This window comes from Molossus molossus, unplaced genomic scaffold (genome assembly GCF_014108415.1).
Source record: "Molossus molossus isolate mMolMol1 unplaced genomic scaffold, mMolMol1.p scaffold_m16_p_14, whole genome shotgun sequence".
Taxonomy (NCBI): Eukaryota; Metazoa; Chordata; class Mammalia; order Chiroptera; family Molossidae; genus Molossus; species Molossus molossus.
Genome location: NW_023425349.1, coordinates 7303846 through 7330771, shown reverse-complemented (window position 1 = coordinate 7330771; position 26926 = coordinate 7303846). Strand labels below are relative to the sequence as shown.

Sequence of the window (26926 nt, the reverse complement as noted above, 5' to 3'; positions counted from 1 at the left end):
ATACTGCAGCAGAGTCTAGCCTCTGTTTCCTCGGTTTATACCATTAAAGGAGACAAGAACTAGCCTTGTTAACCGCATTCCTCTCTCTCCTGTGGGCTGAATGGAGCTGGGAGAGGCCAGCTGAAGCATTGCAGGCGTGAAGCTTTTAGACCCAAGGGCACATGCCTGTTCCTCCCGTCTGGACCGAAGCGCGCTGCATGTGCTGTGAAGGTGCATCCTGATGACACTGTCACAGGCCTCACCTTCCAGACCGTCCGTGTGGCACAAGTGCTCTTCTCCCTTTAAGAAAGAGTTATGCCCTGGAAAAACTCTCCAATTTCGTTTTCTCTGAGTGTGGGTGCAATAGATTATTTCTCTCTCTCTCTCTCTCTCTCTCTTTTTTTTATGAGTAATTATTCTCTTTATCATGAAAAATGAAAAGTTTAATTTTTTTTAAGCTTATACAATTAAATCAAGTCAGTGAGCACAAACTCTTAACTCTGAAGTTAGTTTTGCGTGTGGAAGGAAAAGGCCGGCATGTATTTCAGCAAACTTCTGGCCCACAGGAAATAGCGAAACTCAGTATTCTGCCGTCCGGGGCTCGTGGGGAAGCCTGACATGTAAGCCGATGAGAGGATCGGAAAGATGCCATCCAGGCTGTAAGCTGGTCTCTTTGCTTCCAGGTGCTGGTGGTCGATCAGCTGAGCATGAGGATGCTGTCCTCCTGCTGTAAGATGACAGACATCATGACCGAGGGGATAACAAGTGAGCACACCGTTCTCCCTGCCCTTCCGTGACACTCAGGCCTTCCCTCTGTGCCGGCTTTCCCCCTCCCTATTAAACTCTTTCTCTTGACTTTAGATTCTCCCAACAACTTGGTGGTAAGACTATAAATTTCTGAGAGAGACCCAAGGCTTCTTGTTCATCACTGAATCCCTAATCCACTGCTAGATGCTCATTAAATATCTGTTAAAGGATGCCAAAAGGAAGGTTAGGTCAAGAAAAAGGCTGGCCATTCAATAGATAAAAGGAGGCAAAAGACCTGAACAGGCACTTAACAAAATGGCCAATAAATACGTGAAAAATTACCTGTGTTAGGGGCCAGGGGACTAATTAAAACCAGAGTAAGATATGGCTGTATACTTACCAGACTAGAATACTTAAACTCTGATAATGCCAAGTGACAGAGAGGATGTAGAAAACTGGGAACTTCCTTATGATGGAGAGTTAGTTGGTATAGCTACTTTGAAAAGCACTTAGTGGTGTCTAGGAGAGTTGAAGGTATGTGTGTCCTATGGTTAGATGTGTGTCCTAGACAGCCTCAGGCGTGTGTGCCCAGCATGAACATAAGGAATGTTCACAGAATGTTGTTCATAGTAGCCCCAAATTGGAAACAACCAAAATATCCATCAAGAGTAGAATGAATGGTAAACAAAATTGTGGTAGAGCCATACAGTGGGGAATACTATATAGCAATGAAAACAAATGGCCTCTGACTACTCACAACAGCATGAGTGACTGATAAACATATTGGTGAGCAAAAGAAGCAAGATACTAAAAAGTACTTCCAGTGTGCTTTAATTTATGTGCAGTGCAGATCCAGGCAGAACAGCTAGACTGTCTTGAAATGCAGATGTAAGTGGTATAACCATAGAGAAGCGGTTGCTATTCCTGTCAGGATGGTGGTTGTCTGGACGGAAGGGCGGAAACTGATGAAGGGAATGGGCACTTCTGCAGTGCTGGTGGTTCTGCTCCCTAACGTGCGTGCTGCTTATACAGACACTCACTTTATAATTATTGGTATGTTTATGTTTTATTCCCTCTTTACAATGTGCGTTATAATTTCACAATAAATCGATATTTTAAAAAAGTTAAATCACCTGCTCAAGGTTCGTAGCCAGTGTCGCACCGGAGACTAGGACTTGGACCCGGCTCCTGTTCCAGGGCTCGTGCTCACTCATCTCCCTCGGGGCTCCTTTAAGAGGGATCGTGCATTTTAACCTTTGAAACAGCACTGACTAAAAACCAATCTCTTTTGAGGTATTATTTCTTTTCTTTTTTTAATACGATTTTTAAATTTTTTTAGAGAGAGAGAAACATCGATGTGAGAGAGATACATCAATTAACTGCCTCCTGCAGGCCCCCCACGGGGGATCGAGCCCACAACCCAGGCATGTGCCCTGACTGGGAATCGAACCTGGACCTCTCAGTCCATGGGACAGTGCTCCATCCACTGAGCCACACCGGCCGGGCTTGAGTCCCAATTTTTAAAGGAACATTTCCAAATCCAGTTTATCTATCACCAGAAACATAGTCCTGTAAATGGGACTACATAATTTTTGGTGTAACTTTTTGTTATTCAGCTCTTCAGGACCAGGCTTGCCCCTGTTTTGAGCTTACAAAGTTATTTTCTTCATTCATTTTTAAAAACAATATTTTTCTCTAGCAAAGCAAAAAATGCACAAAGTTAAGGGGAGGAGAAAACCAAATGGAGCTAACAAGCTTCTAACAAAGGAGCAGCAGTGCCCTGCCTTCCTCCTCTCTCCCTCATCCCCCAGGGCCAGGCGCCCACAAACAGCCGCTCTGCTCTTTGTTCTGGTTCTTTTTTATTTTTCTAAATAAATGCTTATAATATTATCTCTTGATCCATCAATGTTGGACGTTATCTATTGACTTCCTGTGGTAGATGAGAGTTCGGCTCTCCCCGTCTGCACACAGACGCTTCCCTACCCGAAAGGCGGCTTTTAAAAATGTCCTTATTTGACAGAATTTAAAAGTTAACAACCCTGTGTTGAATCCCAAAACATTTCAGGAGAAAGCACTATTGGCTTATGAAACTCAAAAATGTACAACCGCTGGTAAAGAAGCTGGTTGAGGGATTTTGGTATTAATTTGAACATCATTTGGGGTGAGAAGTCTTTATAAATGTGACAAAGGATACTTCTAAAGTGTTGCCTTTACTTCCCTCAATCACCTGCATGGGAAATGGCACCAAGTACTGCCCTCTCTGTGCCAGAGGACGGTACAGCAGAGGTGACTGTCTTAAGCTCTGCCAGGTGACTAGGAGGACGACTGTCCCAAAGCTCTTCTTTCCAGGTGGAGCAACTGGCATAACTAAAAGAACAAGCAAACACAATGCCCTGGTTTGCTTTGGCAACATATACTGTTCAGTCTTGGAGCTACTGAGAGGGTATGTTTGGAATGTCCTCATTTGAGATACAGGGGGAAATGACAAAACATCCAATGGTTGATAAATAAGCCCAACATGGAAATTCTAAAGGAATTGGGATTTGGGGGGACAGGTGAGAAAAAATGGAAGGAAGAGGCAAACTTTTTATTTTCAATCAGAGCAGATCAAAACATGTACTTCAACTGAAACAAGAAGTGGGAAATATTTAGTGTGGTACGGTGTCGGGTTTTCTAAAATCTGGAGCACTGTGAGACAGCAGAAAATGGTGACTCTAAGGAAGGGGCCATGATCTGCCCTGCACCCCAATTTTTATCTGTGCCAGTCTGAGGGGACCTGCAGCTGTCGCTTCCAGCCCTGTGGTGACCAGTTGTGTTTTCTTATTCACGGTGGGCCGCTGTCTTGTTGTCTAGTTGTGGAAGATATCAACAAGTGCAGGGAGCCGCTGCCCAGCCTGGAGGCTGTGTATCTCATCACTCCGTCTGAGAAGGTAAATCCTCCCCCAGAAGAGCTTTGGCTGGCTTGGTGCCTGCGCGGCAGTGTCTGCAGTTTCTAGGTTAAGCACGCATTTGACACACAGTTTAAGCATGCAGCCCGCAAGCGGAGGGAGGGGTGCAGTGAGGAGCGAGGAGAGCGTTAGGCTTTCTGAGATACAGCGGCTGTCTGGAGAGTCAGCGCCGGGCCATTCTAGCTCCCTTGCACGCCCTCTCTGCATAATGAGTGTTCAGAATACCTGTCTTATCATTTTGGGGGGTTGGTTCAAATCAGCATCCAGACAAGGCCCACCTCCTTGCTTTTGGCTGATAGTTGTCTTAGGTCTGTCTCTCCATAAATTCCCCCATTTTTACACTTTCTCTTCACCTGTAAAAACTGGCTTATGTATGAGTTCCCGAAGAGGCAACTAAATTGCCAGAACTTTATCAGTGTGAATCTCCTGGAAGGTTTCTGACCAGTTTCCCCCTTTGTGGGTCTCTTCTTAGAAACCCACGTTATGGTGGCTCAAAGAACTGACACTGTCATTCTGGAATGGTCTAAAAGGCTTTTGTTCATCTAAACTCTCAGATAATCCCAGTTGCAAGTCCCCAGAACTCCGTTACAGCCAAACACCAGTTCGGATTATACATGGAAAATCTCCTGATATTTTGTGCAAGTAGCTTGAAAGCCGTCTTGGATTTAACTTAGTCCAGATATAGGTTCCATTTGCTTCCAGACTTGGATTCAGTTTCCTCTTTTGTCCCTCTCCACAGTCTGTCCGCTCTCTCATCAATGACTTTAAGGACCCACCGACCGCTAAGTACCGGGCTGCCCATGTCTTCTTCACCGACTGTAAGTATGACTGGCAGATGCTGCCCATCCTCCAGGTTAGCGTTTCTGCACGGCAAGGTTGAGCCAAAGCGCGGCCAGGGCAACAGGGAAGGAATGGGTTGTTGCCATTGATTGTCCTGATCTTTCATTTTCCTTTCAGAAGGAAAGTTGCATAAGAGATTAAAATAAGCACACACAAATATAAACCTACTAGGCTGGGCAGTCCTTCCTGATGGAAACTAGCGCCTCTTCTTAGGACTAGAGGGTTTTTTTTTTTCCCTTTATTGATTTTAGAGAGGAAGGGAAAAGGAGAGAGAGAAACGTCGATGAGAGAGAACACTGATTGGCCGCCTCCTACTTGCCCCACACTGGGGATCAGGCCCACAACCTGGGCATGTGCCCTGACCGGGAATCGAACTGTCGACCTCTTGGTGCATGGGTCGACGCTCAACCACTGAGCCACACTGGCCGGGCAGGACTAGAGGGTTTAATGCTGAGTTGAATTTCCCAATGCCAGCCTTGGTGTGTCATTTTATGGACTTCCAGATATCACTGTCAACAACAGTGTATTTCCATCTGTTTTGAACCACAGAGATTTTTCATCTGGTGGTCTTTGCATCAGCTAGAACTGCGCCATTGTCCTAGAGTCCGCTCTGTTACTTTGTGGAGGTCGTGTGCATGGAGCCTAGTGCACTGACATCTCAGTCAGTCTTTGTTAATAGCAGAGAGATGCGTAGGGCTGGATAGCTGAAGTGCACAATAACAACAGATCCCTTAGTGTTCTCCTAGGAAAACCCACCCAACTCACCACTGTGAGAGTGGGGAAAGGTTCTGGCAAAGAATAATTTTACACTATTTGAATGTGGGTGACAAAGAGAGCAGGTAGATGGCATTAGTAATAATGAAACAGTAATGCATTTCTGGCATCCTACACCCATGTTTGGCCCAGGAGAGTCATGTGAAATCATGGTTCCCCACCAAATGGGTCTCCTGAGCAGCTGAGGTCCTTAGAGGGTCCAGGGGAAACACCTGCATCCCATTGCCCAGTGATATGATTTTTCTTTATTTTATCTTTCATAAGCATGGTGTTTGTATATATTGCAGGTCTTTTTCTTACCCCTTAATCTCTTCTGTTTTTTTTCCTTCCTCTCCTCGATAGCAGAAAATAGTTTTTATTAACTCCCAATATCTCAGTCTTTATTGCCCGTTGTTCCTCTGTTCTATGTTGAGGGCCTTGTCGGTGTTTTTATTCTCCTTTTATAGCCTAGAGGTAGTAGATATCTTAGGATGGGATGACCTTTTTATTTGCCTTTTAAAATACCTAATAAATGAAGAAACTACCAGACGTATGGGACTGTTGAAATGAACCAGTCAACGGACAGGAAAACCTGGCACCTTTTGTCTTGCAGCTTGTCCAGATGCCCTGTTTAACGAGCTGGTAAAATCTCGAGCGGCCAAAGTCATCAAAACCCTGACGGAAATCAACATTGCATTTCTCCCCTACGAGTCCCAGGTGAGGCTGGGTGCGAGGCTGGGTGCGCAGCGAGGCTGGGTGCGCAGCTCTGCAACCCAGCTCTTCCATCAGGAACTGAGGGTGGGGCCAGGCGCATGCAGGGAGTGGGGGAGGGAACATGTCAGAGTCTGGATCACTGAGTGAGGTGTGAGTGGATGTTTATGTAGTGGAAAGAGGCAGTGTTCCTTAGGGGTCTGCCCCGGCCCTCATCTTACTCTCCAGTTATTTCTGACTTTTTAAAAAAGCCACAGTGCCTTTCTTTGTGTGCATTTGTCCTGCTCACAGTGGCCACTCCAACTGGCCGAGTCCTGAATAACCGAAAGGTAGCTAATCTGAAAAGGGCATGGAAGGAGACGGATCAGACAACCCCATCTGCTGTGAAGGAGACTGTTTTTATGTGGAGATAACCTCAGCCTGTCATGTGCTGAGAGAACAGATGGTCCCCTTCGTCATTAGCCCTTAACACTTCCTGTGCCAAGGGCTGTGGCAGCAAACTGCCTCCTTGGAAAACACGAAGTTGTTAAGCCAGTAACGGTGAAGCTGATTGTGAGAATGTGTGCAAAATATGCATCTTAGTATTTTAAGATTTGTTAGAATGTCTCTTCTAGCAAACAAAGAAACAAAGTAACAGGACTTTTATACATTCTGTAGAGATAAAGACAATGATTGTGGCATTTGGCATCTTTATAGATCAGCTTCTAGACACCAAAGAGTGACCTGCTCTTAGCTAAGGAGGGATGGAAAAAGTACAGTGTGAACATTTAAGACAGACAGTCTCTTTCCTGGCTCGCTTGGTCTGAAGGCTGCTCCCAGCCCGAGGGCAGGATATTTCCTTCTCTGTGTGAGCCCTGTCACCACCCGGATTGAACAAAATCCAACTGCAGCATGTTCAAACATATCATATTTCATAGATTTTTAAAAAGTAACAAACTTAAAAAAAAAACAAAAAACTTCAGGTTTTCTCGATGATCAGTATGGTTTACATAAATGAGATTCTGAGAGAATACCAGTGGCTGGTAGGCTAGGTAGTTCAAGAGAACATTTGAAACTTCTAGAACTCTCCCAAGAAAAATAGTTAGAACATACTCCTGAGGATAGAAAATTGTTAAATCAAAAAGCTCCATTATTTGTACACAGTCCCAGCACAATTCCTAGCTTATCCCTTATTTACTTAAACCTATAATGACCCCTGAGGTCTGATACTAGCTTCCTCTCCTGCTCTCCTGGTCTCCTCATTGTTCGTCAGACATTTCCTCCATCTGGAAGTCCCCCTCCTGGGGAGAAACTCCGCACCTCCTTCAAACCCTGTCCAAGTGTCACCTCAGGGAGGCCTTGTCCTCCCTGTCCAGCTCTCCTGGGCATTCTTTCTCTGCTTTATTATTTTCTCATACACTTATCAATTTCTCGCATACCATAAAACTTACTTTTTATTATGTTTATTGCTTATTGCCTGCCTTCCCTTCACACACTCCACGAGGACAGTTATGTTTTGGTCACTAATAGTTCCCACGTGTCTAGCACAGTGCCTGGCACAGAAGACACCCAGCACATCTTTGAAGAATAAACGTCACATGTTCTGTAGACTCACTCCCAGGGACGGAGAAGATGCTGACAGTTCACCGTTCTGGATGCAAACACTACATATGGGTATGCTTTTTGCCTCCTCCTCAGGTGTATTCCTTGGACTCTGCTGACTCTTTCCAGAGCTTCTACAGTCCCCACAAGGCTCAGATGAAGAATCCTATACTGGAGCGCCTGGCAGAGCAGATCGCAACTCTGTGTGCCACCCTGAAGGAGTACCCAGCTGTGCGGTACCGGGGGTAAGGCAGCACCGCGGGAGGAACGGTCCCACTCCTCGTCCGGCCTTAAGATTCCTTTGGCAGTTGTCTCAAGAGGGTCAAGATTTGAGTGTCTCGCATTTATAATTATTCTTCCAGTGGTTTCATTATTTTCTAAATTTTATTGTGAAATATAATAATACATACCGAAAAGAGTATAAAGTATATATATTCAGTTATGAGTAACTAAAATATGAACCCTAGCCCAGCTGGTGTGCTTGGTGGACTGAGTGTCGTCCCATAGACTGAGAGGTCCCGGTTCCATTCCAGGTCAGGGCACGTACCCAGATTGCGGGCTCGATCCCCAGTAGGGGGTGTGCAGGACTCGGCTGATCAGTGTTTCTCACTTTGATGTATCTGTCTCTCTCTCCCTTCCTCTCTCTCTAAAAATAAATAAAAACATATTTTTAAAAAATTAACCCCTATGTAATAGCAACCCAGGTTTTCTATAGTTTTTCATCTCTTTATAACCTCTAAAAACAAACATTATCTTTGCAGAAGATGTCGTAGAGTAAGGTAAAATACAAAGAGAATAATTCTCTAAAGGACATAGTTCTCAGATTTTTAAAAAAATGTTTTTTTCTTTATTGACTTTAGAGAAGAAGGGAGAGGGAGAGATAGAAACATTGATGAGAGAGAACATTGATTGACCGCCTCCTGCACACCCCCCACTGGGGATTGGGCCCACAACTTGGGCATGTGCCCTGACCAGGAATTGAACCGGAGACCTCTGGGTACATGGGTCGATGCTTAAGCACAGAGCCACAGTGGCCGGGCTGTCCTCAGGTTTTATAGTCATTCGCCCATCACTTACCTGATGTGTGCTAAGTGCTGAGGAGACAACCTGAGGACACAGCCCCCATCTGGGCAGGCAGGTAGATCCCAGGAGATGTACTGGAAGCCGCGCACCGACAGTGTAAGCCCTGCGAGATGAGTGCCTTAGGACAGACAATCCAAGGGCCTGGGTCTCCAGAGTAGGGAGAGGGCCCTTCAAGCTCAGAGATCAACAACAGCTTCAGACTAGAGGTGACATTTGAACTAGGTCTTAAAGGGCAGGTTTGGATTTCAGTAGACCTATGAGAGGCAGGGGGCCCTTTCTGTGGACAATTGGCTCTTGCCATTGGTATGAGCAAAAGCATGGAGCGGGGAAAACCAAGGGCAAGCTTGAGGAGGATTGGGATCCAGCACAGTGTATGCGTAGGGCAGCAGGGTGAGATGGGGCCATTTCTGGGGGCCTCATGCCAGCTTTGGGGTCCTTCAGTGGCCATCCCTGGGAAACCTTTGGGGGTTGTCGGGAGTGAACAGCAGTGAGGTTGGAGCGTGAAGATGGGAGTGTGAGCAAGTGTAGGCGAGGAGGAAGTGGAAGCAGGGGCCATGGTGAGAGGAGCTGAGGGCCTGAGCCTGGAGTGCAAGGATCGGCGCTCCACCCATCCTGTTGCCTCATTGTCTGCTGGACACGTAACCATAGGAAACCGCCTCCCTTGGTCTGCCAGCATCTGGCCTCCCTCTGTTCTTGGTGTTCACTGACAGAAGCCTAGTGCAAGTCAAGAGGGGGCCGAGGCCATATCTCCTGACGGAGCAGTGGCAGATTAGAGTTCATTCGTGGGAGGGATAGGGCTGGGACAGAGCTGCTTTAGTCCTGAGCCTGGCCAGGTGGCAGGCAGCCGCCACACACTGTATACAATTGGGTGGGGACCAGGAAATGATGTCAGACTTAGCCAAGGGGTGAGGTTCAGAGGTTCTCACTTGCAGCAAAACAAGACCCAAGGGAATTTGAACTGAGGGCATTGAGAATCAGGTGGATCAGGCTCAGACGGCCGATCATGGGAAAAGGATGGATGGTCAGGACCCTCTGCCGATGTGTGGTTGTTTATCTGAAGCTGCTTGGAAAGACTGTTTGCATTTCGATAGTTTGAAAAAAGAGAAAGAGAGAGAACTAGCCCAGCCGGTGTGGCTCAGTGAATTTTGTCGCCCCATGGACTGAGAGGTCTGGGTTTGATTCCCAGTCAGGGCACATGTCGGGTTTCAGGCTTGATCCTCGGGGGTGGGGGGGTGCAGGAGGCAGTCAATCGACATCTCTCTCTCTTTCTCTCTTACACATCGATGTTTCTCTCTCTAAAAGTATATATATATATATATATATCAATAAAAGAAAATAAAATTTTAAAAAAGGAACTAGAAAATCACCTATTTATGTTCCAGGCATTGAGCTGAATATATTATTCTGTTTTTAATTATACATGTAATATGTGAATATATTCTCATTGTGAAAGAACAATGCAGGTGATGTGCACACGCCCCTTGAGCTTGCCTGCACGGCCTGCCTTTCTCCCTGAGGGTGATCACCCCGAGTCTCCTTCTTTGCCAGGGAATACAAGGACAATGCCTTGCTGGCCCAGCTAATCCAGGACAAGCTCGACGCCTACAAAGCTGATGACCCGACTATGGGGGAGGTAGGTCTGGACATGGACCACGTGATTCTCACCAAGTGACCACTGTGTGGGTGGCAGTCCTGGGGACCTCTCGTGCTCACAGAGCATACATAAGTGCCGCTGTGCCTGATCATTGGCCCCTGGTGAAATGCTCAGGCCCTTGGGCAGGCCGATTTTGAGAGTCTATTCAGTGTAGCCAGGGGTGACCGACTCATTCCTATTCTCTGAGACTTCCCCAGATTTCGCACTGAAAACCCTGTGTCGTGGGGACTCCTCAGTAGTGCAGTATCACCCCCCAGAAAGTGGCATTCTCCAGACCTTTTTCAGATTTCACTAGTTTGTACTTGTACTGTGTGTGTCCATCCTATTCAGTTGTATCACATGTACAGATTCGTGTAACCCCCACTGCAGTCAAGACACAGAGTTCCTCATTATCTTGGTTTAAAACCAGAAGGCCCAGGTCCTGGGAACCCTCGGTCCCAGGAAGACCGCATGGGGAGCCACTGTTTGTAGCTGAACCCAGGTGGTGCTCTTTTTCTTGAGCTCACTTTGGACCCGCCACAGTTTGGATCTGCTCCAGAGGACCTCACTCTGAAACAGACACATTGGAGTCGCGGGCACATGGTATTCACTGTGTTCTTGTCAAGCAGTAAATGGACTATATTTGGTGCTATTTTAGTAGGTTTGCCTCCAAGTTCACTCCTAGCTGCCCCCTGTTATAGGACGGGCTGCGCTGGTTGCAGAAGCCGGCACTGTGGAGTGGCTTGTGAAAGTCCCCCATGTCCTTCTTCTAGGGCCCAGACAAGGCTCGCTCCCAGCTCCTGATCCTGGACCGCGGTTTCGACCCCAGTTCCCCTGTACTTCATGAACTGACCTTTCAGGCTATGAGTTACGATCTGCTGCCTATTGAGAATGACGTGTACAAGTAAGTGTATGCACCCCAGAGAGACTGCAGCTTTGCAAACGGACCAGAAACACCTCTAACTTAAGGAAAAACAAGGGCGCCATTAATCCTAGGAAAAGTGGGTCATCGATAGTCTTGCCAATAAGCCCGCAAGCTTTTCTGTGAGTTCCCAAAATCCACATGGCATTTCTAGCCAGGACCTCTGGCCCCTTTTGGGGGAGACAAGGAGTTTAGTTCACAGCGCACATCACCTCAGTCCCCAGCCTGCTCGGATCTGTCAGTATGTTGACTTGGGCATGTGTGCATAGCTTATTCAGAGCTGAGTCTTCTTACTTGTAGATCATCACATGTGACAACAAAATATATCCACAGGAGTTTCTTTCTGATCCTCATTTGCAGAGGAGCTGTTTTCTGTATTATAAACATTTTTCTTGGTAGCAGTCATTAGAAACTCACTTTCCGAAAATGGATTTATATTGTTATGGAAAGAGACTGTTGTTCTCGTGTCATTTATTTTACAACATTTATCATTAAGGCAGTGGTTTCAAAATGAACGTTCTGAAAATATGAGTGAATCTCTGCCCCTTTCCAATGGGCACCCATGGCTCTTGCCTTCCTGGGGACGTTCATGATTTCACACGTTGCTGTAGGCTGAGGGCCGGTAGCAGGTAGCTGCTGAAAGACAGTTAGGCACCACACATTGGAGGATGGGACGCAGTCCTGTCTGAGGGACAAAGCGTGATCTTTATCTTTCCCTTCTAAGTAACTCTGAAGCCACCTGCAACCTGACTTCACACCCTGAACCATGTGGCTCAGGTGGCGCTCACATCAGCTGACCCTGAGGAACCTAAAACAGAACTTCAAGTCATTTGACCTTGATTAGAGCTTTGGGTCTCCCTGCCCAAGGAATTGTAGCTGTTAGTACTCGTACCACAGGCTTCAGATGGTCATGGGGCTTGTGAATCATTCCTGTGGACATCTGTCCACTGAGGCTGGGAACTCTTGTCTGTTAGGAACCAGAGGGAACTTGAATGAATTTTGTGGGGACCTCCTCTCTCTAGGTATGAGACGAGTGGCATCGGAGAGGCACGGGTGAAGGAAGTGCTTCTGGATGAGGATGACGACCTCTGGATAACACTGCGCCACAAGCACATCGCAGAGGTGTCCCAGTAAGAGCCCCTTCCCCTGCGCTCCTCCTGGCGAAGCGTTTCTCCCAGTGCGGTTGCTGCAGCGTGCACTCTGGGCTCTGGGGTGGAGCTCATCAGTGGGTGAAATTGCTGCCTCAGCGAAGTCGCCAACGTGCTAACCTGTGATGATAAATCCCTTCTGATCTCTGGGCTCCACCAACTTCACTAAGTTAGAAAATTCGTTCTGTGTTAGGGGGACTTTAGGATTTTGGGAAAGCATTTGTAGCTCTCAGCAAAATGCTTATTAAACACTAAATATGTCAAATGAATCTGTTCCTTTGAAAGGTCCAGGTGCCACTAAGTGCAATCCTCTTTAATGTAGCTAGTGTAACCTTCCTCTGCTGTGGTCACACCTAGAGTTTCTGAGCAAGAACTGGTGCCTCTGTACACTGAACCTACTTAGCTCTGAAAAATGTTTCAAAATGTTTCCAACATCTAAACATTGTTATAAGACCTTTAAACAAGTCTGTTTTTACAAAAAGATACATTCTGCTACATTGAGTTGGTGATATCCTCAGGAAATTCACAAGGAAGAGTGAGAAAATGACAGTGTCTTGGATAGCTCTGCTGTTTAGAATTGGTCTCTACACTGTAGGGATCACTCAACTTTAGAAAAATATTGATTCGCATTTCCAGTATTTACATTTATCTGTGAAGTACATATATGCTTTGTTGTACTAATGTGTATATTTTGCAGTATGTACAAAAACATAAATTTGAAAAGGATGAAGTAAACATAAATAGATGTCCTCATTTTTCCTTCTCTCTTCTTGAATCATCTCGTGCATCCCACTCTGGGGAACCCTGGTTTAGAATAGTAGCTGGAAAAACAATGTCTGTCTGTCTGTCTCTCTCTTTCTGTCTTAGAAAATTACTTTAAATGCATACCTTACTGGCAGGAAAATTCACCACATTTCCCTAAAGGAAGAATCTCGCGTTATTCCTATATCATCCGTACAGAGGTGCTTGGTGTTGCTTTAAAACTTAGCTGCCTCCTTCTGTCTTCCAGGGAAGTCACCCGTTCTCTGAAAGACTTTTCTTCTAGCAAGAGAATGAACACCGGGGAGAAGGTAAACCCATACTAATGCTGCGATGCCCTTTACATTGATCCCTGCCTTCTCTCTAGGAGCAGGGAGATGGCTTCTTGGCATCAGGCTAGTGAGTTGGGGGCTAGCATCCTCCCTTCATCCATGACCACTTTGTCTTATTTTTGCCTTCAAGATTGAGACACGGAGCCCCAGCTTTTGACATTTGTAGAGAGCTTCCTTTGTTACTGTGAGGATTCATATTTGCTGTTTTGGATCATGATTCGTTTTGAACTGGAAGAACTGTGAAACCTTTTTTAGCTTGTGGAGGAATTAGAATTCATGACCTGACTTTCCTGGGCCTTTCCTTATCCTGGCTGTTTGTCAGAGGTGGCTTACCTGGCTCAGTCAAGGGAGATACAGCTCTGACTGTGTCACTTCCCTGCTTAAAGCTATTTAGTGACTTCCCGCTCCCAGGGAGTCAAGCCCCACCTGCCGGTCTGTCTCACCATGTGCTTTCCTTTCCCTTCCAGACCACTATGCGGGACCTGTCCCAGATGCTGAAGAAAATGCCCCAGTACCAGAAAGAGCTCAGCAAGGTATGGCAACCCAAAGCGATCACTTGGAATCATGTATGTAAGCAGCTTCAGAAAGATGTCTCAAAGTCCCAGCACACTAACCAATTCGTTCACATCCACAAATTTTTCAGTCATCTTCAAGTTTTATTAGACACAAATAGAAGGCTGGATAGACAGCTTATTTTCTATTGCTTTTCCTTTTCATCTTTTTCTCTTTATTCTTCCTCTTCCTTTTCTCATTGACCTGGCCACAGAGCTGCTTGAGTGTCATCATGACATGGCAGCTGGCTTCCCTGGAGTGAGTGACCTGGGAGAGGGAGCTCAAAGTCACAGTGCCCTTCCTGTCCTGATCTGGGATGTCATGCATCACTTCCTCCGCACTATTCTTAGAAGTGAGACACTAAATCCAGCCCATGCTTAAGGAGAGAGGAGCTCAGCTCCTCCTGGAGGAAATAATATCAAAGAATTTGTGGACACGCTGTGAAACCATCATACGCCCCACCTCTCCGAAGGATTCCTCCCTCTTAGAATGTGGTTTGCTCCTCTCTCGTGATGCACAATTTCCTACCTTGTGTTGTGTGCCAGCCTGTATATGTTTCCTCTCCATCGTGAGGCTGGAGACTCCTGGGTGCTTAGCCCAGTGTTTGTACCTCATCAGTGCTTGGTAGATGTTGCATGCATCAGTGGTAATTTCTTGATCACAAACTCTGCTTTTTCCTAGTATTCGACCCACCTGCACCTTGCCGAGGACTGCATGAAGCATTACCAAGGCACTGTGGACAAGCTCTGCCGAGTGGAGCAGGTAGGACCCTTTCCTTCTCTTCCTGCCAGGCCCATTTACCAGCTGAGTGGTAACCTCTGACCTTGACCATCCTGCAGAATCATAGGAAGCAGAGATGGGAAAGCCCACTAGATCGCGTTGTCGCCTCTTGAGTGAGCACCGTGCCGCACAGTGGTAGGGACTAGACTGGTCTGGATTGCTGTGCCGTTTGGATTTTGCTTGTCTGGCTTTCCAAAGGTTTTGAGTGGACAGGGCTAGCTGAATTATATTGCGAATGTATTTCCTCCTGCTGTGGCCACCCAGTTCTGGAGGCCTAGGGGCTGAGAGATAGTGTTGTAGCAGGTCAGAAACCTGCCCGCAGACTTACTGATCGCAGTTAGGGCTGTAAGTTGAGAGTTTGGGATTTGAATTGTCTCTGACGTGGATTTATTTGATGTGCCTATTTCTCTCTTTATTTTCCTCATCCACAAAGGGAAATACAATCTGCCACCACCTCCAGGGGGGCAGCGTGCAGTCACTAAGCTGGCACTCCGTTCTCCAAGTGTGCTAACATTGCTCAGCAGGGGTCAGCTTCTGAAGGGAGAGAGGGCACTGAACGATCCCGACGCCTCGGCAGAAGCTCCCTTTTCACAGAAAACACAGCTCAGGTTCTCAGTGTGAGGCTAAGATTAAATCTTTGGTTTGCTGTGATAGGCTCAGCTTAGGGTTTGGAAGACCTGTCCGGATTCACTGCCCCTCTTCTGATGGAAGCAGCCCTGCCAAAACCCATCCCTTTCACGGGTGATCTGGCCGAACACGGTGTCCTGTCCAGAAGAGCGTCACCATCCAGAGGATGGGTTGTCTCTAGATCAGTGAAAATGCAGTTGGGATTAATCCTTGGAAGTTAAATTGTTTCAGAAGTTCTCAGTAGTATTTATTGAACTAGTTACATTTCATTTGACTTTCAGAGGGTGTTAGCATCAGGTCCTGCTGAACAGTATCAGTGAGGCTGGCAGCTGAGATGCAAGGGCCTGGGAGGGAGAGGTGCCCGCCCTCCTCCCACCCAGACTGGGAAGAGGCCACGAACGCCAGGTCATAATTACTATGAACTCCTGGGATCTCAAGAGAGAAAAAAAGGGAATCTTCAGGCAACCCCTGTAAGAACCACAGGGGAAATTGGTCTCAGAACAACACCAAACGGTTCTTGATGGGCTGAGATTGCTGTGCTGCTTCCTCTGGCCTGTTGAGGGCGGGTCTGACTGGGCCGCGTGAAGCGAAGTGGGGTCGGCAGACTGTGCTCACTTCACTTCCTTCCTCCTCGGCTCCTCTCAGTTCTCCGCCTTCATCTCCCTGGGTTGGGTTTGCAGGTATGGGAGCCTGTTCTTTTTCCTCCTCACCTTAGAAATGGTTGGAAGATTAAAGACAGACTAAAAACCCGAGTAGTTAAAACTCAAAAGGCATGCCTTTCCGTGCCAGGGGGCAGCGTGGGGAGAGTGGAGCCAGGCGGAGGCCCTCACGGTGCCAGCCTTTCCTGTGTGGGAAGTGCGTCCCGCCAGGCCCCCATCCCTCTGCAGGGCGCTGGGGCTCTCTAGAGGACCTACGGGATCGAACTTTCCCTGGGAGCTGGCACCGGCACACTGGCATCTGCCTGAAGGGAACAGCCAAGCCTTAAACAGGAGGGCAAATCATGGAAAGTGAAACCCGGATCTTTTTTCTCGTGGCGGCTCTAGAAAACTTGCTGGTCATGCCGGTGCTAGATACCAGGCGTGGTGGGAGGAGAAGGACCTGTTTAGACCTTCCCCAACTCCGCCACAGAGCTCAGACATTATGGACCAGCAATTTTCAAGTAGTTACCACCTATCCAGACTGTCACCAGAAATAAGGCCAACATGCTATGTTTTCTTTTGGTTAATCCTCACCCAAGGATATTTTATCCATTGATTTTTTTTTTTTTTTTTTTTTAGAGTGAAGGGATGGGGAGAGAGAGAGAGAAACATTGATGTGAGAGAGATCCACTGGTTGCCTCCCATACATGCCCTCACTGGGCCGGGGGTCAAACCTGCCACCCAGGTATGTGCCCTTGACCGGGAATTGAACCCATCCGTGCACAGGCTGATGCTTTAACCACTGAGCCACATCGGCCAGGGCTATTGTATGTTTCCTGTAGGACCTGGCCATGGGCACGGATGCTGAAGGCGAGAAGATCAAGGACCCAATGCGAGCCATTGTCCCCATTCTGCTGGATGCAAATGTCAGCACTTATGACAAAATCCGCATCATCCTTCTCTACATCTTTCTGAAGAATGGTAGGAATGGTGGGGTGCCCAGGAGGGACAGCTGGGAGAGAAAACAAGGCAGAGGAGTGGTTTAAAGACATGAAAAGGGTATTTAACATAAAGGGGCTCTTTACGTTTGGGGAAATGTAACATAGGCAAATCAGTTTTCCCTGGAGTCCAAGTGTCCCCCAGTAGTTCTAGGATTAACCAGTGGCATGAGACCTACGGCGGAGGACAGGGTGGGGGAGCAGGGCGAGCCCTTAAAGCGGGGAGAGTGTAATGTCCCCTTTATTAGAATACGCCTGCCAGACACTTTGAACTTGCATCGCACTTGTAATCTGTGCCTTTAAATACCTGCTTTTACCCACGAGTGTCCATTGTGCAGAAAGACGGGCAGGGACTCTCTTGTGCACATTCACTTTGATGTGGGCCCAGGGTGGCAGGGACGGCTGAGAAATAGGAGTCAGGGAGACAGAGACCATGCGGCGCAGTTGCTGGTGGTCACGGCCCGGGATGGACTGGTTGAGTGGAACAGGTGCCCCATCTTGTCCTTGTCTTATAGTAAAGTTGATGCAGTGAACAGATTAGTTACCAGTAATGCTGAGGAGGAGAAGGGCACTGCCCCCCCCCCCCACCAGGCAGTTGGATCTGCCTCTGAGTGTGTGGTAACGGGGTTGTCTTCTCTCAGGCATCACTGAGGAAAACCTGAACAAACTGATCCAGCATGCCCAGATCCCCCCGGAGGACAGTGAGATTATCACCAACATGGCGCACCTGGGAGTGCCCATCGTCACAGATGTAAGGGGCCGCCTTGCGCATGGGGAGGGGGAGGCAGAAGGGGAGCTAGTGGGTCTCCTCTCTTCTCTCCTCACTTACTTAAGGCAGCTTATGAGACAGGCACTTCAGCACTGAGCAAAAGAAAACATGTACAGTCAGAGAAACAAAGATACAGAGATGGAAGTAAAACAGAGGTTTAGCGCCAGGAGGCCAGACGTGCACAGCCGGGGGTCGAGCGCAGCCACTAGAGCTGAGCTGTGTCTGTGAACCAGCCACAGCAGGTGTCACACCAGCTCCTTCAGGTTCATCTGGCTCTGCCTCTGGACACCTAGACGCAGCTGCTGCTTTTAGGATCAACACAGCGTCAAGCAGTGTGACCGCTCTGAGTCTTCAGCCCTGGCGCTGATTTGGGACCAAGCCGGGGCAGGTGGTCTGGGGGGCCCGACCTCAGTGGGCTCGAGGAGAGGCTAGGGGGGCTCCAGGATGAGGAGGGGGCCTGAGCGCTCTTCAGGTGGGGACGGTGCGCAGGTGGGGACGGTGCGTTCTTCCAGGAGGCATCAGCTGCGCTACCACAGTGCTGACCCAGCTAGAGCCCAGATGCCCTCCTTTTGGAATCGGCACCAAAGCCTTTGCTCCAGAGCCGCCCGACCAGAGACCTGTAACTGGCATTTCTGAACCTCTGTTTACAAGAGGGACCAAGATGAGGGTGGAGATCATTCCTTCAGCACATCCTGTGTTGTTGAAACAAAATCAAAGAATAAGTCATACCCCAAGTAGTATTTTTTGTAAGCAATCTATTTTTTTTTTTTTTAACTCCCTGGTTCTTTTTTGAAAACACTTTTATATTGACCCACATTTGCCATTGTTCATGGCTTGAAAAAACCAAATTTGCTCCAGGTTCCTAAAAGGGGCATATTTTTGGCTTTTCCAGGGAAAACAGCCCCCCACTCATTAGTCTTTGCCCGTGCTGCCTCCCTGAAGGAAGTCCTTGAGGCCGGCAAGGTCACTGAGGGCCCATATGGCCCCTGACAGTCTAACCTTGTGTGTGTTTGCATTCAGTCCACGTTGCGTCGCAGGAGCAAGCCAGAACGGAAGGAGCGCATCAGTGAGCAGACCTACCAGCTCTCAAGATGGACCCCGATTATTAAAGACATCATGGAGGTCAGTGATGTGGGGTGGGAGGGATGGAGAGGGACAGCCAGGCCCAGGTGCTTCCAGCTTCACGGCTGTTAGGTGGCCGTGACACCTGAGGACTTGCATCTGGGTCTCCGGAGCTCTCTCAGGCCTCATAGCAGGTCTTGTCCTGAGGGCTTATGAAGAGCAGTCCCAAGAGACTGCCAGGTGCAGATCCCCCAGATCCATGTGGTCCAGCCCGTTACAGACCCTCGAAGGTACCGCACCCAACGGAACCAAACAAATCGCAGCATTGAAAGTCCAGTGAATAGTGACTTCCACGCTGAGGTGTGTGTGCCAGGCGGACACCTCTGCAGGGGCAAAGGGGCCTCCGAATGGCACCCCGGCCTGCCCCCACCTTCTCCCACTGCTCCCCTCCTTCAGCCCTCCTTGCCAACCAGAGACCCTGCCAAGCATAGGTCCGCCTCTGCTCTCCTGTTCAAACCCTTCCCTTGTCTGGAATGCTCTTGCTCTCCTTTCCACTCCCTGGATCCTGCCTCCCTTCAAAGTTCCCATCGGGTCTCCTGTTCCATACTCCACTCCACCCATCTGCCCCCGGCCCCACAGAGGCCTCCCCTGGGCTCCTGTAGCATATGTAGGGAGGCTTTGTGTGTATGTGTATGCTACTTGGCAGTTTGGGTCACCTTTTTATACCTTGGTGCTGTGCCCTCAGAGGACATGTCCTCTGGCCCTATGCCTTGTGTGTAGCAGGTTCCATATTTGTAAGGCAGCCTGTCCCTTCCAGCTCTTCTTGTAGATCAAGGGAACCCTGCGTAAAATCCAACTCTGCTAGTTTTTGGGGTGGGATTGGGGCAATCTGTACAATTCCTGTACCCTGGGACCAGGGTCCTAAGAATGAAGAGACTTGATCAGAACCCCTTTGTTAGTTCATAGCAGACCAGGTGTTTTTACTGATTTATACATTAAGATAAATATATTTTAAATAGAATAGTGAGTCATCATCCTATTTTTAAAACTCACAAACCAAAAGGATGGGTGAACATGAGACATTTAGAAACCAATTACATTTCTTTGCTTGCTGCAGTAGATAATGCCAAACCCTGTCTCATTCCCTTCTTTGTTCTATGCTCCCTTTTTCTGCCCCTCCTTCCCAGTCCTGCAAAGAGACATGTGTAGACTTCACATGGTAGCTGTTAGGGGGAGTGTAGATTTCTAGTGGCAGGAGGTGGGGAGCTGGAATCCACCCACCAGATAATTAGCTTCTTGGAAAAGTGAGGGTAGAAGGCTTTCTCTTGCCTGAGAGACTGCCCATGCCGAGTTTCTACAAGCCTGAGAGTAAGTGTCAGGAATTTATTGGACAGAGTATAGCATAATCTCACATAGAATATAAAAGAGGGAAAAAAAAGAATTAATTGGAAGGGAAGCAAGAAAAATCAGTGTAATTTTTTAAAATGCTTTTATTGATTTTGTTTGTTTGGTTGGTTTTTTTATCCTCACCGGAGGACATTTTCTTGCATTTATCTTCAGATAGAGCGGGAGGGAGAGAGGGGAGAAGAGAGAGAAAGAGGCATCGATGTGAGAGAGATACATCGACTGGTTGCCACCCGCACAACTTCCCAGTCAGGGCCGGGGACAAACTGCAACCAAGGCATGTGCCCTTAGTGAGAACCAAACTCAGGACTCTCTGGTCCACAGGCCAACGCTGTAACCGCTGAGCCAAACCAGCCAGGGTGCTTTTATTGATTTTTAGAGAGAGGAAGGGAGAAGGAGGGAGATCTAGAAACATAGATGAAAGAACATCAATTGACCGCCTCCTGCATGCCCCCACCTGGGGCTCGAGCCCACAGCCAGGGCATGTGTCCTGACTAGGAATCGAACCGGTGACCTTTTGGTGCATGGGTCAATGCTCAACCAGTGAGCCACCCTGGCCAGGCTTTTTGCATTTTTTAAACTTCTCTTAAAGAACAGGCCTGCAGACTAACCTTAGTGTGTCAGCTGGTTATGGGGTATCCTCTCCAGCCACAGCGGCAGCAGGGGAGAGGCTCTGGGTGTTGCAAACCTGACTTGTTCTTCAAATTGTCTCACCTGAGTTGCCATCAGCAGTTTTCCAATAGGTGGCAGACCTAACGTCGGTCTCTTTCCTTTCCAGGACACCATTGAGGACAAACTCGACACCAAGCACTACCCTTATATCTCTACCCGCTCCTCTGCCTCCTTCAGCACCACCGCTGTCAGGTAGGTGGGAATCCCTGAGCAGGCAAGGGGGCAGTAAGTGGGCCTCTGGTTGGATGTCAGCTACATCGTAGTCCTGTTGTGATGCAGCATGACCCATGGGAACCCTCTTGCTGTGCTCATCGTGGCCAGGGAGTAGGCCAGGTCCTTACAGTGCCCTGAGGCCCTTGCCCCTCTGGCTTCTGTTCCTCTGTGACTCATTCCTCACTCCTCCCTTCTGTCGCTCCACTCCAGCCAACCAGCCTCCTTGCTCTTCCTTGAACCTGCCAAGCTTACTTCTGCCTCAGGACCTTTGCACTTGCTTTTTTCTCTGCCTGAAATGATCTGTCCCCGGCTATATCTGCATAGCTCTCCTCTTATCTCCTTTAGGTCTTTTTTTTTTTTTTTATAGATAGAGTGGGAGGGAGAGAGAGGAAGGGAGAGAGAGAGAGAGAGAAACATCGACGTGAAGGGACACATCGAGTGGCTGCCACCCGCACGACCAACCAGGGCTGGGGACAAACTGCAACCGAAGTACGTGCCCTTAGCGGGAACCGAACCTGGGTCTCTCCGGACCGCAGGCCGACGCTCTAACCGCTGAGCCACACTGGCCAGGGCTCCTTTAGGTCTTTAATAAGTATTGCCCTTTATGACCTTTCCCTAACCACCCAGTTTAAAATTACAGTACATCAGTGTGCCTAGCAGCATTATTCATAATAGCTCAAAAGTAGAAGTGACCCAGATGTCCATCAACTGATGGGCAATAAACAAAATGTGATAGATTCACACAATGGAATATTATTTACGCAAAAAAAGGAATGAGGTACTGATCCATGCTACAACATGGGTGTACCTTGAAACATTCTGCTAAGTGAAAGAAGAAATCACAAAAGACCACGTACTGTACAATTCCATTTATATGAAACATCCAAAATGGGCAAATCTATAAAGACAAAGTAGGTTAGTGGTTGCCAGGAACTGGGAGTGGAGTGGGGGTGGGGCAATGGGGAGTGAGCGCTGATGGGTATGGGTTTCTTTTGGGGGAATGAAAATGGTCTAATTCACATGTGACTATACTGAAAAACCATCGCGATGTACACTTTAATGGGTGAATTGTATGATATGGAAATTATCACTCAATAAAGGTGTTACAGAAAATAAAGAAAAGAATTGCAGCCCCCCCGCAACAGTTCCCATCTCTCTCCCCTGCTTTGTTTTCTCCCACGGATGACACCACCTCTGAGTGTGCTGCTTGTGTCGATCTCGGTTATGGCCAATCTCCCCGAGCTGGGACGTCGGCTTGGGAGCGCAGAGCCCTGTGTCTGTTTCTCCTCGGTGCCTGGAGCAGAGCCTGGCACATGGCAGGTGCTCGGTGCATTCTGCCTTCCCTTCTGTAGAGAATTCAGCTCAGTTATTTGTTAAGGAGGGGATGAATGCATCGTCCACACAGAGCACATTTCTCACACCCGTTCGTGATGGCAGTGTGGATGCCTTGGGTTTACTGGGTTTCTGCCATGTGCCTGGTGATGCTCAGACCAACATTTGTCCACTTCAGGATAAGCGTAGACAGCAGTCTGTCCCCAGGTTCTCCACTCGGTGTGTTCTCGGTCACCCACGGTGCCTGCAGGGTCTGCTTTTGAAAGCTCTTCCTCTCATTCTCCTCCTGCCCTTGATCATCGAGAAAGCTTTCGTGGGTGCACTCGGAGGACACCGCCACGTGCCCATCCCTGGGGCTCTGAGGCCTACAGCGCATTTCACCCCCTGACTCTCTTCTTGCCTCCCTGGTTTAGGTTCCTCCCTGACCCACGGCAGCCTCTGGTACCTTCCCTGAGATGGCAGGGTGCTCGGAGCCAGGGTGCTACTCTGTTTCTCTGACAGCGAGAACTTTGCTTGGCTTCTGAGGACAGTCAGGACTGAACACATGAGCTCGGAACGGGAGGGTCGCTCCCTCTAGGAGGGCAAGCACAGTGCTGCTGGAATGTGCAGTTCCCAGGACCGACTTGAGGACGTCCACCTTGGCCACTTTGCCTGCCCACCTTCTCTCTTGCCCCTCCTCCTTCCAGCTTCACTGTCAGGCTTCCCCTGGGGGTGGAGGCCTGCGTGGCATTTACAACATTGTGCTGCCACCCCCACTTGGCAGTGGGGGCCCGAAGTTGATGGCAGCATTGGGGTAAAATACAAAATCCAAGCAGTGCCCTAGGCAGGCCGGCTGACGATGGCAGAATATCAGACTATTGCTCAGGCAGAGAAAGTGACCGAAAGTCTGCTGGCCCACACGGCCCCAGTGCCTTTGAGGTTTGGAAAGTGACTTCAATGCTGTCATGAGTCAGGAACAAGAGAAAAGATTTCACTTTCCGGAGGAAACTTGCTCTCCTTGATTTGATATGATTTTTATTTTATGTTCCCCATTTTCTTAACCTGAAAGTGACCCGTTTATCATTATTTTTGAGGACAAAGTGAAGCTCTGTTGAGGAAACCCAGTGGCAGAGCGGTCACCTCTGGGGAAGTGTCCCACTGCTAAAATGCGTGTCTTTTGGGAGGCAGCTCGGTGTCCCCTCTTCTGAGAAGCCTTCCCCTGTGACGCCCAGGCAGCATTAGATGGCCCTGCCCTGTGTTTATCACTCAGCTCCTCTCTGTCCTAGCACAGCCAGGACCTGCCCCCCCCCCCCCCGCCCCTCTCACCCGAGTTAGGCGGTGAGCCTTGGTTCGGGGCTGCATCTCCCTTGGGCTGCACGTGGTGCTGAGGCAGCCCTGGCCCAGGGAGGCGCTCCGCACACACTTGTGCAGAAGCCAGGCCTTGGGCTCTGCGGTCACTGCTCGCTGCCAGCACAGTGCCCCAGACAAACCTGGAAACACATACAACCCGGGTAGACTGCTGGACAAACGTGATGCCAGGTGGAACTGTTGAACTTAACATGTCAAACTGCAGAGCCGACCTGAACCTGGCTGCTGCCCGCTTGTTTCCAAGAGACGGACGGGTCGCAGCGCAGACGCTCGTGGTGGTTCTCTGCGAAGCCAGAGCACTTGCTGGTTTGCACTGCGGTTCTTGCACAACACTCACTACGCACCTGCTCTGGCCGCTGCGTACAGACAAATGTGTGAACGAGTCATGGGGGTGTGAAGTGATAGGTGCTGTGAGTGCAGATAAACATTATTCTCTCTCTCTCCCGCCCCCCAGTGCCCGCTATGGGCACTGGCATAAGAACAAGGCCCCCGGGGAGTACCGCAGTGGTCCCCGCCTCATCATTTTCATCCTGGGAGGCGTGAGCCTGAGTGAGATGCGCTGTGCCTACGAGGTGACCCAGGCCAACGGCAAGTGGGAGGTGCTCATAGGTGAGTCGCATGTTTTCTGGAGGGAAGGGCCTGCTTCGCCGCACTTTGGCTCCATTCCACGCTTTGGTGTTTTATTCTGTCTTTGACTCTCCATTGCCCCCCAACTTCATCTCGAGACCTGTTCGTGGGTGGCAGAAGCTAAGGGGTGAGAGGTTCCTTCCTCATGTCTGCACTGTCTCTTGGTGAGAGGCAGCTGCATGGGTGGGAAGGGCCTGGACACGGACTCCGACGGCCCCGGGCCCACTTTCTTTTTTTTTCTTTTTTTATTTTTTATCCTCACCCGAGGATATTTTTCAATTTTTTGTACAGATAGAGTGGGAGGGAGAGAGAGGAAGGGAGAGAGAGAGAGAAACATCAACGTGAAGGAACACATCGAGTGGCTGCCACCCACACGACCAACCAGGGCCGGGGACAAACTGCAACCGAAGCACGTGCCCTTAGCGGGAACTGAACCCGGGTCTCTCCGGACCGCAGGCCGACACTCTAACCGCTGAGCCAAACTGGCCAGGGCCCCGGGCCCACTTTCTGCTGTGCCCCTGCCTTGCGGGTCACCTGGAGCACAAGTCCCCTCTCCAGTCTGCCGTCTGCTATTCAACCAAGGGGGTTAAGAACAGCCTCAAACTAGGCCTGAGGTGGGACGTGTCCATGTCCTGGAATGGGCCTCACCCCAGAGGTGCTTGGTGGAAAGGGGGTAAATTCTGCCCCCTCCTTTACCTCTCGCTTGGAGATGAACAGACATGGCGTGTGAGCAGACACCACCCAGACATCGGCCTGACTGCTGCACTCTGCTCAGCGCCCCCCAGCCTGGCCCCACGACGTCCGGGTCTGCCCCTTCTGGGACTTCCTGATGGTTGCCAGAAGAAAGGCAGCAGCGCAGGAGCTGACTGAACGCAGGAGCTTGCTTTCCTGCGTGTAGAGCCCCACAGTGCCAGGGCTGGAAGAGAAACAATGAGCTGAGGAAAATCTTGCTTTCTCCAGATATCTTCCTCTTTTTCCCATCTTTTCCTTACAAAATGGAGTAGCACTTGCTCGGGAGCCGCTTGGCAGTAATTGGCCAGAGGCTGTCCGTACACACTGCCCTGGCCGGTTCCTGCCCTTTCCCTTATGGCAGTAAGACACGTCAGCTTTAACCCTCTACTCTGGAGGGCCCAGTCACAGAGCCCCAGGCTTCAGAGGGAGCAGGCTCTACACACCAGCCCACGTGGCCGGTCCTGGTGTCTCAGGATGGACCTGGCGCTGTCCCCTCCTTCCAGATACCACCGTTCAGGGGGGTCATAGGCATCCTTTCTCCCCTCCCTACTCCCTGAAGCTTCCCATCTGGTTGCCATTTCTCCACATATTGTTTCTTCCTTTGTGTTATGTAGGCGCCCGTGATAAAGCTCTGTCCCCTGCGGCATACGTGTTACATGCATGCGGTAGATGATTCTTAGCTCAAACACAGCCTTCTTGGGCAGAAGCTGTCATAGCTGGGCTGGGGTAAACCTCCATCTTCAGCCTCGGCCCTGACCTGAGGTTCCCGCGGGAGGTGGTAACCTGGGGAGATAAAGTGGCTTCAGATTCATGGAGGGGCCCCGCTCAGACAGCCGACGTCCACCGTGTGGCCTCACCTGCTTTGTGCATGCCAGCCATCCTTGCAGCATGTGTGCATGCGTGTGTGTGCGTGCGTGCGTGTGTGTGCGTTCTTGCTCGTGTGCGTCTTGCTTTCTCATACCTCACTGGCTGCATAAAATGTAGGCCTAAGTTGGCATGTTCCTGTAACGTACCTTGTTCAAGCAGTCAGCTGGCCTCTGTTCTCCCGCAGGTTCTACTCATATTCTTACTCCCACCAAATTTCTCATGGACCTGAGACACCCCGACTTCAGGGAGTCCTCTAGGGTATCTTTTGAGGATCAGGCTCCAACAATGGAGTGAGAGCCAAAGAAACAAAGTAAAAGCAGCTTATTACAGAAAAGAAACTCTTCCGCTCTGAAGGGTTTTCTTTGATTATTCCGTCACTCTTTTTATTTTTCCCTTTTTAGTTTATTATTTATTTGATTTTCCTTTAACAAGAAAATGCTTGCAGTTCTTAACACCGATTGAAAATGTGTCCGATGCTGCCTTCACACACCCTGCCATGGGCGCCTCCGGGCCGCTCGGCCCGCTCAGGCCTCGGGCGGCCTGCTGCTCAGCCCCACGGCTGCGGCCTGCTGGGCTGCCGCGAACTCCTCCCGGGCGGGAATTGAGGGATGCCAGAGGCGCGGCGCCTGAGCCCGCTGGTTCAGGGACGGACTCGTGGGCACCAGGGAGAGAGCACGTTGTGTCCTGGTTGGGACGTGGTGGGAACTCCAGAGTGGGGCCAGCGGTGCTCAAGGGGCGGCACGTCCAGGAAGGCAGAGCTCCAGTGGAGACACCCTGGACCCCGCTCGTGGGGAAGGCTTGGCGGGTGTCAGGACAGACTCCAAGTCAGTGGTAGTCAGACATGTAAATGCCTCTTTCCTGGGACAGGCA

The 26926-nt window shown here is 49.3% G+C and overlaps 1 protein-coding gene across 2 annotated transcripts in view; it reads left to right on the top strand.

Moving 5' to 3' along the window:
• The window catches only part of STXBP1 (syntaxin binding protein 1), a 61273-nt gene that overhangs the window by 28843 nt on the left and 5504 nt on the right, over positions 1–26926 (top strand). The window contains exons 3-19 of one of the 2 annotated variants that reach the window (XM_036261291.1): positions 663–744; positions 3580–3656; positions 4414–4492; positions 5881–5984; positions 7656–7804; positions 10191–10275; positions 11049–11179; positions 12220–12327; positions 13355–13415; positions 13904–13969; positions 14670–14750; positions 16876–17014; positions 17673–17782; positions 18821–18922; positions 21045–21130; positions 24285–24439; positions 26241–26350. In XM_036261291.1, coding sequence (XP_036117184.1) covers positions 663–744; positions 3580–3656; positions 4414–4492; positions 5881–5984; positions 7656–7804; positions 10191–10275; positions 11049–11179; positions 12220–12327; positions 13355–13415; positions 13904–13969; positions 14670–14750; positions 16876–17014; positions 17673–17782; positions 18821–18922; positions 21045–21130; positions 24285–24439; positions 26241–26350 — 1725 coding nt within the window. Of the gene's footprint in view, positions 1–662; positions 745–3579; positions 3657–4413; positions 4493–5880; positions 5985–7655; positions 7805–10190; positions 10276–11048; positions 11180–12219; positions 12328–13354; positions 13416–13903; positions 13970–14669; positions 14751–16875; positions 17015–17672; positions 17783–18820; positions 18923–21044; positions 21131–24284; positions 24440–26240; positions 26351–26926 lie in introns of those variants that run through there. The other variant, XM_036261292.1, reaches the window with a different exon arrangement.